The following is a 10,300-nucleotide window of genomic DNA, read 5'->3' on the forward strand; positions in this document are numbered from 1 at the left end:
TCCTGCATGAGGCCGAAGAGGCTGGGCGACATGACGGCGGGGCACAGGAAGCGCAGGAAGAGCGAGGCGCTGATCAGGCGGTCGGCGATGTCCTCGCGCCCGCGCTCGGCGCAGCGCAGCCGCCACGAGGCGAACACCTCCTTCAGCTCCCGCGGGAACACGCTGCGCGCGGTGGGACACGGCGGGACACGGCGGGACGTCACGCGGCGTCACGTCACGCGGCGTCACGCGGAGCCCCGGGACGTCCCCGCCGCGTCCCCGCACTCACCAGTGGGAGTTGACCACCTTGCAGAGCGCCAGCTCGCAGCACATGCGCAGGTTGGCCTGGTGGTCGGCCAGCGTGGAGGCCGAGCACTTCATGGGGTCCACCTCGCAGTTCTCCTCCGACTCGTAGAGCGCGCGGATGAACTCGCCTGCGGCACGGCGGGGACACCCAGGGGACACCGGGGGGACACCGGGGGGCGGGGGGAGAAGGGACCCGGATGTGTCATGGAGGGGGGGAGGGACAAGACAAAGATCTCATGATGGTGGTGATGGAACATGGCCATGAGTGGAGACCACCCAAAGATCTCATGATGGTGGGGATGGAACATGGCCATGAGTGGGGATCATCCAAAGGTCTCATGATGGTGGGGATGGAACATGGCCATGAGTGGAGACCACCCAAAGATCTCATGATGGTGGGGATGGAACATGGCCGTGAGTGAGGAACACCCAAAGATCTCATGGTGGTGGGGATGGAACATGGCCGTGAGTGAGGAACACCCAAAGATCTCATGGTGGTGGGGATGGAACATGGCCGTGAGTGGGGACCATCCAAAGATCTCATGGTGGTGGGGATGGAACATGGCCATGAGTGAGGAACACTGAAAGATCTCATGATGGTGGTGATGGAACATGGCCGTGAGTGAGGAACACCCAAAGATCTCATGGTGGTGGGGATGGAACATGGCCGTGAGTGGGGACCATCCAAAGATCTCATGATGGTGGGGATGGAACATAGCCATGAGTGGAGACCATCCAATGACATAATGGCCATGAGTGAGGAACACCCAACTATGTCATGGCCATGCAAAGGGACCACTCAAAGATCTCATGATGGTGGTGATGGAACATGATCTTGAGTGGGGACCACCCAATGACCTAATGGCCATGACAGGGACCACCCAATGATCTCATGGTGGTGGCGATGGAACCTGGACATGAGTGAGGACCATCCAATGACCTAATGGCCATGAGTGAGGAACACCCAAAGATGTCATGATGGTGGTGATGGAACATGACTTGACTGGGGACCACCCAACCATGTCATGGCCATGAGTAGGGACCACCCAAAGATCTCATGGATGTGAGAAGGGACCACCCAAAGATCTCATGATGGTGAGGATGGTACCTAGCCATGAGTGGAGACCATCCAATGAAATAATAGACATGAAATGGGACCACCCAAATATCTCATTATGGTGGGGATGGAACATGGCCATGAGTGGAGACCACCAAAAGATCTCATGATGGTGGGGATGGAACATGGCCATGAGTGAGGAACACCCAAAGATCTCATGATGGTGGTGATGGAACATGGCCGTGAGTGGAGACCACCCAAAGGTCTCATGATGGTGGGGATGGAACATGGCCGTGAGTGGAGACCACCCAAAGATCTCATGATGGTGGGGATGGAACATGGCCGTGAGTGAGGAACACCCAAAGATCTCATGATGGTGGGGATGGAACATGGCCGTGAGTGAGGAACACCCAAAGATCTCATGGTGGCGGTGATGGAACATGGCCATGAGTGGGTAGGATCCAATGCTTTCATGGCCATGAGTGGGGACCCATCTAATGACCGAATGGCCACGAGTGGGGATCACCCAACCGTATCATAGATGTGAGAAGGGACCACCCAAAGATCTCATGATGGTAGGGATGGAACATGGCCATGAGTGAGGACCCATCCAATTATCTAACGGCCATGTGTGGGGACCACCCAATGATCTCATGATGGAGGAGATGGAACGTGGCCTTGAGATGGACCCCCCAACCATGTCATGGATGAACTCATGATGGTGGAGATGGAACATGGCCTTGAGGTGGACCCCCCAACCATGTCATGGATGTGAGAAGGGAACACTGAAAAACCTTCTGATGGTGGGGATGGAACACGACCTTGAGTGGAGACCCATCCAATGACCTAACGGCCATGAGTGGGGACCACCCAATGATCTCATGATGGTGGGGATGGAACATGGCTGTGAGTGGGAACCACCCAATGATTTCATGGCCATGAATGGGGACTATCCAATGACCTAATGGCCATGAGTGAGGACCACCCAACCATGTCATGGCCATGAGAACCGGCCACCCAAAAATCTCATGGTCACAAGAAGGGACCTCCCAATAATTTCATGGCCATGAGTGGGTGCCACCCAACGATGCCGTGATGGCGGCGATGGAACCTGGTCATTGGTGGGGACCTCCCAACCATGCCATGACCACAAGAAGGGACCCAACCCTATCATGGCCTTGCAAAGTGACCACCCAATGATCTCATGATGGTGGTGATAGAACCTGGCCATGAGTGGGGACCACCCAAGATCTCATGATGATGGTGGTGATGGAACCTGGAACCACCCAAGGATCTCGTGGCCATGAGAAGGAACGACCCAACAATCTCACGATGATGGTGATGGAACCAGGCTATCAGTGGGGACCTCCCAACCATCTCATGACCACAGGAAGAGGCCACCCAACCATGTCAGGACCATGAGCAGGGAGCACACAAAGTCACATGGCCACAAGAAGAGACCACCCAACCGTCTCATTGATGAAGGTGATGGAACTTGATTGTGAGTAGGGACCACCCAACCATCCCAGAACCATATAGTGGGGACATGGCCATGAAAAGAGACCACCCAATGATCTCATGGCCATGAGAAGGGACAACCCAACAATCTCATGATGGTGGTGATGGAACCAGGCTGTGAGCAGGGACCTCCCAACCATCCCATGACCACAACAAGGGGATGCCCAACCATCTCATGACCACCTGTGGGACCACCCAATGACCTCATGATGGTGGTGATGGAACCAGGCTGTGAGCAGGGACGTCCCAAACATCCCATGACCACAACAAGGGGACACCCAACCATGTCATGGCCTTGAATAGAAACCACCCAAATTTCTTGTGGATGTGAGAAGGGACAACCCAACAATCTCATGATGGTGGTGATGGAATTTGGTCATGTGTGGGACCCCAAACAATGTCATGGCCATGAGAAGGGACAATCCAACGATCTCATGATGGTGGTGATGGAACCTGTCCATGAGTGAGGACCACCCAATGGTCTCATGATGGTGGTGGTGGAACCTAGCCATGAATGGGCACCATGCAATGACCTCATAGCCATGAGTGGGGACCACTCAATCACCTCATGACCAAAAGAAAGGCCCACCCAACCATGTCATGGCCATGAGTGGGACCACCCACCCACCACGCCCCTGCCAAGGAGACCACGCCCCCACCGACACCCCCCAGTGCTGCTGGCGCTCACCAATGGCATCCTTGAGGTATTTCTGGCCAATGAGCTTCAGGTACTCCTCGATGGCTTTGGTGGCCAAGGTGTTCTCCCGGAAGATCAGGTGCTCCCGGTCCATGAAACGATCCACCTCCGTCATGGCCATGTCCGACAGGAAGTCCTGTCAACAACCGTCAGTGTGGGCCAGTGGCGGGTGTCCTTCTGTCCCATCTCCATCCATCCATCCATCCATCCACCCATCCATCCATCCGTCCATCCATCATCCATCCCACCACCTCAACCCTCCCAAGATCCCACCATTCCATCCCGCTCTCCCACCTTGGCCTTGCTGGTGCTCTGCAGGATGTGCACCAGCGCGCAGGCCACCTCCATCCATCCATCCATCCATCCATCCATCCATCCATCCATCCATCCACCCCACCACCCTAACCCTCCCAAGATCCCACCACCCCAACCCTGCTGTCCCACCTTGGCCTTGCTGGTGCTCTGCAGGATGTGCACCAGCGCGCAGGCCACCTCCATCTCCATCCATCCATTCATCCCACCACCCCAACCCTGCCAAGATCCCACCACCCCAACCCTGCTGTCCCACCTTGGCCTTGCCGGTGCTCTGCAGGATGTGCACCAGCGCGCAGGCCACCTCCTCCTTGCTCTTGACGCTGAGCACGGGCTCCAGCACGGCGCAGAGCATGCGGTAGTTGTTGGTGACGTACTCGGCGAACTCCTTGTAGAGCTCCATGGGCAGGATGCTCATGGTCTGGAAGCGGCTCTTGACGCGCAGCGCGGGGCACCCGGCCTTGCTCTTGCTGCCGCTGGGCTGGCTCAGCGGGTACCACTGCTCGGCGAAGTGCCGCCCGGTGACGCTGGCGATGGGGATGCTCACCATGCCCACGTAGTTGCTCTTGTCCTTCTTCCTCTTCTTGTCGGTGTCCTTGTAGAGGTGCAGGCGGATGGTGCGCACGGCGGGCAGGTTGTTGAACTCGAAGTGCTCGCCCCAGAAGACGTTGTCGGTGCGGGCCTTGCTGGTGGTGCGCGCGTACAGCATGTCGTCCAGGCACAGCTCGCAGTAGTAGCGCTTCTTGGGCGGCAGGTCGCGCGCCTCGATCACCCACAGCTTCAGCACGTTGTCCACGCGGCGGCTGTTGTCCTGCGGGGGCGGGGCACCGCGGGGTGGTGACCCCTGCGGAGCGGCTCGGAGCCGCCACGGGGTGGCCTTGGCCGGGTGGACACCCCCATGGCCACCAGGTGACCGTCAACAGCACCTGACCATCCCCATTGACTCGAGGTGATCATTAACACCAGGTGGCCATCAATGCCAGGTGGCCATCAACACCAACTGACCATCAACACCAACTGACCATCAATGCCAGGTGACCATCCCCATTCCCAGCAGGTGATCGTTAACACCAGGGGACCCTCAACACCAGGTGACCATTCCCTGTGCCGCCAGGTGATCGTCAACACCAGGTGACCCTCAACACCAGGTGACCACCAACACCTACTGACCATCAATGCCAGGTGGCCATCCCCACTGACACCAGGTGATCGTTAACACCATCTGACCATCAAGGCCACCTGACCATCAGCACCAGGTGACCATCAACACCAGGTGACCATCCCCACTGACACCAGGTGATCACTAATGCCAGCTGACCATCAACACCAGTTGACCATCCCCATACTCACCACCTGATCGTTAACACCCGTTTACCACCTTCACCACTGACCATTTACTCCAGTTGACCACCTACACCACTGACCACCAACACCAGCTGACCATCCCCACACACACCAGTTGATTGTTAACACCAGTTCACCATCAACACCAGCTGGCCATCAACGCGAGTTGACCATCAACATCAGCTGGCCATCAACACGAGTTGACCATCCCCATACTCACCAGCTGATCATTAACACAAGTTGACCATTGACACCAGCTGACCACACTCACCACCATTGCTCAACCATCCTCACCCCCACCAGCTGACCATCCACACCAGCTGACCATCAACACCAGCTGGCCAGGCTCATCACCGTGGCTTGGGCATCCTTAGACAATTGCCTTCAACACCAGCTGACCACTGTCACCAGATGACCACCAACACCAGCTGGCAGCAACACCAGCTGACCATTGACAGCAGATGACCATCAACATCATGACCACCTCTATCCCCTGCTGACTGACCATCAATATCAACTGACCATCAACATCCCCTCCAACTGACCACCCAGATGACCATCAACACTAGTTGACCAGGCTCATCACCATTGCTTGACCATCTCTAGCCCAGCTGACATCAACACCAATGGACCATCCCCATTCCCACCAGGTGACCACCAACACCACTTGACCATTCTCATCCTCACCAGTTGACCATCGAGCACAGGTGACTGTCAAGACCAGTTGACCGGGCTCATCACCACTGCTTGACCATCCTTATCCCCACTGACATCCACACCAGCTGACCATCTTCAACCCCACCAGTTAGCCATCAACACCAGCTGACCATCTTCATCCCCACCAGATGACCATCCACACCAGCTGACCATTTTCAACCCCACCAGTTAACCATCAACACCAAGTGACCATCTTCGTCTCCACCAGTTAGCCATCAACACCAGGCAACCATCGACAACTTTTGACCATAAACACCATAACCACCCCCGCCACCAGTTGACCATCGATGTCAGCTGACCATCACACACCACATGACCATCAATAGCAGTTGACCACCTCCATTACCAGTCAACCACTACCACCACCAGTTTACCATCAAACACCAGTTAACCATCGGCACCAGATGACCAACCCCACCAGCTGACCATCAACACCAGCTGACCACCTCCATCAACAATTGATCATCAACATCAGCTGTCCAGTTCCATCACCAGTTGACCATCGACACCATGACCATCCCCATCACTACCTGACCATCCCCACCAGCTGACCATCCAACATCAACTGACCATCCCCACCAGCTGACCATCCCCATGACCAGTTAATCATCGACACCAGCTGACCATTTCCATTCCTACTGCCTCACCATCCTGATGGCCAGTTCATCCCCCCATGACCAGCTCACCAACACCAGCTGACCATCCCCGTCCCACCAGCTGACCATCTCCATGACCAGTTGCCCGCCCCCATGACCCGCTGACTCTCGCCATAACCAGTTGACCATTGAACACCAGTTAACGACCCCCGTCCCCATGACCAGTTGCCCGCCCCCTTGACCAGCCACCCACCCTTATGACCAGTTAAATCTCCCCATAACCAGTTGACCATCCAACATCAATTGACCATTGAACGTCATCCCCGCCAGCTGCCCTCTCCCATGACCGGTTGCCCATCCCCATGGCCAGTTGACCCTCCCCATAACCAGCTGACCAATGACTACCCCCATCCCCATGACCCACTGACTCTCCCCATAACCAGCTGACCATTGAACACCAATGACTACCCTCATCCCCATGACCAGTTGCCCATCCCCATGACCAGCTGACCATTGAACACCAATGACTACCCCCATCCCCATGGCCAGTTGACCCTCCCCATAACCAGCTGACCATTGAACACCAATGACCACCCCCATCCCCATGGCCCACTGACTCTCCCCATAACCAGCCGACCATCAAACACCAGTTGACCATCAAACCCCATTGGCCATCCCCATCCCCACGACCAGTTGCCTGCCCCCCTGACCAGTTGCCCTCTTCCATGACCAGTTGACCACCCCCATGTCCCATTGACCCCCCCCATAACCAGCCAACCATCAAACACCAGTTGACCATCAAACACCACTGACCACCCCCGTGACCAGTTGCCCTCTTCCATGACCACTTGCCCATCCTCATGACCAGTTGCCCACCCCCATCACCCATGGACTCCCCATACCCAGCTGACCATCAAACTCCACTGACCACCCCTATCTCCACGACCAGTTGCCCACCCCCATGACCCATTGACTCTCCCCATAACCAGCTGACCATCAAACACCAGTTAATGAGCCCCACCCCCATGACCAGTTGCCCACCCCCATGACCCATTGCCCACCCCCATGACCAGTTGCCCACCCCCTTGAAGAATTGACCATCAAACACCAGTTGACCATCGAACACCAGTTAACAAACCCCATCCCCACCAGTTGCCCATCCCCATGACCCACTGACCCTCCCCATAACCAGTTGACCACCAAACCCCAATGACCACCCCATCCTAACCAGTTACCCATCCCCATGACCCGTTGACCAACCCAATGACCAGTAGCCCATCCCCAATTCCAGTTGCCCACCACCATGACCAGTTGACCATCGAACCCCAGATGACCATCAAACCCCACTGACCACCCACATCCCCACCAGTTGCCCACCCCATGACCAGTTGACCAACCACATGACCCCCTGACCATCCCCATGACCAGCTGACTCTCCCCATAACCAGCTGACCATCAAACACCACTGACCATCCCCATCCCCACTAGCTGCCCATCCCCATGACCAGTTGACCACAACACCAACTGACCATCAAACACCATTGACCACCCCTACCCCCATGACCAGTTGCTCACCCCCATGGCCCATTGACCTCCCCATTACCAGTTGACCTTTGAGCACTCGTTGACCATCAAACCCCACTGACCACCCCCATCCCCATGACCAGTTGCCCATCCCCATGACTAGTTGTCCATCTCCATGACCCATTGACCAACCCCATGACCAATTGCCAACCCCCATTGACCAGTTGCCCACTCCCATGGCCAGTTGCCCATCCCCACGACCAGCTGACCCACTGATCATCTCCATGACCCGTTGACCAACCCAATGACCCGCTGACCATCGTCATGACCAATTGCCCATTGAGCACTAGTTGACCATCAAACTCCAATGACCATCCCCATCCCCACCGGTTGCCCATCCCCATGACCAGTTGACCACTCCCATGGCCAGTTGCCCACTCCCATGACCCGCGAACCATCTCCATGACCAGTTGACCAACCACATGACCCGCTGATCATCCCCATGACCCGTTGACCAACCCAATGACCTGCTGACCCTCTCCATGACCAATTGCCCATTGAACACCAACTGACCATTGAACACTAGTTGACCATCAAACTCCAATGACCATCCCCATGCCCACCGGTTGCCCACCCCCATGACCAGTTGCCCACTCCCATGGCCAGTTGCCAACCCCCATTGACCAGTTGCCCACTGCCATGACCTGCTGACCATCTCCATGACCAGTTGACCAACCACATGACCCGCTGACCATCCCCATGACCCGTTGACCACCCCAATGACCAATTACCCATCCCCATGACCAGTTGACCATCCCCATGACCCATTGACTCTCCCCATAACCAGTTGACCACCAAACCCCACTGACCAACCCCATCCCAACCAGTTGCCCCTCCCCCCTCCCACTAGCCCCTCCCCCCTTCCTTTAGCCCCTCCCCCCAGCCCCTCCCCCTGCCCTCCCCCACCTTGTTGGGCTTCACGGCGCGCTGCAGGTTCTCGATCCATTTGTCCCTCTCGGCCGCCGACCGGCAGGCGAAACATTTGGTGCCCGACGCCGTCGTCACCTGCGGGCACCGCCCCCAGCCCCCGGTGAGCCACGCCCTCCCCGGGGAGGCACCCCCGGGAGGTTCCGGAAGGTTCCGGAAGGTTCCGGCAGGCGGGCGCACCTCGAAGCAGAACTCCTGGCCCAGGATGCTGCTGTGCACGGCCTTGATGATGGAATCCTCGTCCAGGTTCAGCTCCAGCGCCTCGGCCGCGCTCGAGGGGCTCAGCAGCGACTCGTGCGAGTGCGACTCCTTAAAGCTCTGCATCAGCCGCGCCCTGCCGCGGGAACGCCGGGAATTCGGGGGGATCCGGGGGGTTGGGGGGGGTCCGGGGGGGGATTTGGGGCAGTTTTGGGGGGATTTGAGGCCATTTTGGGGAGGTTTGAGGGAATTTGGGGGAGCTCGTGCGAGTGCGACTCCTTAAAGCTCCGCATCAGCCGCGCCCTGCCGCGGGAATGCCGGGAATTCGGGGGGATCCGGGGGGCTGGGGGGGATTTGGGGCCATTTTGGGGAGGTTTGGGGGAATTTGGGGGAGTGAGTGCGAGTGCGACTCCTTAAAGCTCCGCATCAGCCGTGCCCTGCAGCGGGAATTCAGGGAATTCGGGGGGCTGGGGGGGTCGGGGGGGGTTCTGGGGGGGATTTGGGGGGATTTGGGGCAGTTTTGGGGGGATTTGGGGCCATTTTGGGGGAATTTGGGGGAATTTGGGGGGGTTTGTGCGAGTGCGACTCCTTAAAGCTCCGCATCAGCCGCGCCCTGCAGAGGGAATTCAGGGAATTCGGGGGGCTGGGGGGGTCTGGGGGGGTTCTGGGGGGAATTTGGGGCAATTTTGGGGGGGATTTGGGAGAATTTGGGGGAGCTCGTGCGAGTGCGACTCCTTACAGCTCTGCATCAGCCGCGCCCTGCCGCGGGAATGCCAGGAATTCGGGGGGATCCGGGGGGAATGGGGGGGCTGGGGGGGGATTTGGGGCCATTTGGGGCCATTTGGGGAAAATTGGGGCCATTTTGGGGGAATTTGGGGGGGTTTGTGCGAGTGCGACTCCTTAAAGCCCTGCATCAGCCGCACCCTGGAGTGCGGGGATTTGGGAATTTTGGGAATTCAGGGGGCTGGGGGGGTCCGGGGGGTGATTTAGGGCCGTTTTGGGGGGATTTGGGGAGAATTTGGGCCATTTTGGGGCCATTTGGGGAGAATTTGGGCCATTTTGGGG

At 57.5% G+C, this 10,300-nt stretch overlaps 1 protein-coding gene across 1 annotated transcript in view; it reads right to left on the reverse strand.

Annotated features, from left to right (window-relative positions):
* Positions 1–9,376, reverse strand: part of SYNGAP1 (synaptic Ras GTPase activating protein 1) — a 42,830-nt gene extending 33,454 nt beyond the window's left edge. Inside the window, exons 1-6 of the mRNA XM_059491103.1 lie at positions 9,218–9,376; positions 9,017–9,115; positions 4,126–4,680; positions 3,549–3,693; positions 269–413; positions 1–162 (exon numbers count right to left, since the gene is read on the reverse strand). The exon at positions 1–162 is cut by the window's left edge and continues 75 nt beyond it. Coding sequence (XP_059347086.1) covers positions 1–162; positions 269–413; positions 3,549–3,693; positions 4,126–4,680; positions 9,017–9,115; positions 9,218–9,361 — 1,250 coding nt within the window. The 5' untranslated portion in view covers positions 9,362–9,376. The remainder of the gene's footprint in view (positions 163–268; positions 414–3,548; positions 3,694–4,125; positions 4,681–9,016; positions 9,116–9,217) is intronic.
* Between the last annotated feature and the right edge of the window lie 924 nt (positions 9,377–10,300).

The sequence above is a fragment of the Ammospiza nelsoni genome, chromosome 31, assembly GCF_027579445.1.
Source record: "Ammospiza nelsoni isolate bAmmNel1 chromosome 31, bAmmNel1.pri, whole genome shotgun sequence".
Taxonomy (NCBI): domain Eukaryota; kingdom Metazoa; phylum Chordata; class Aves; order Passeriformes; family Passerellidae; genus Ammospiza; species Ammospiza nelsoni.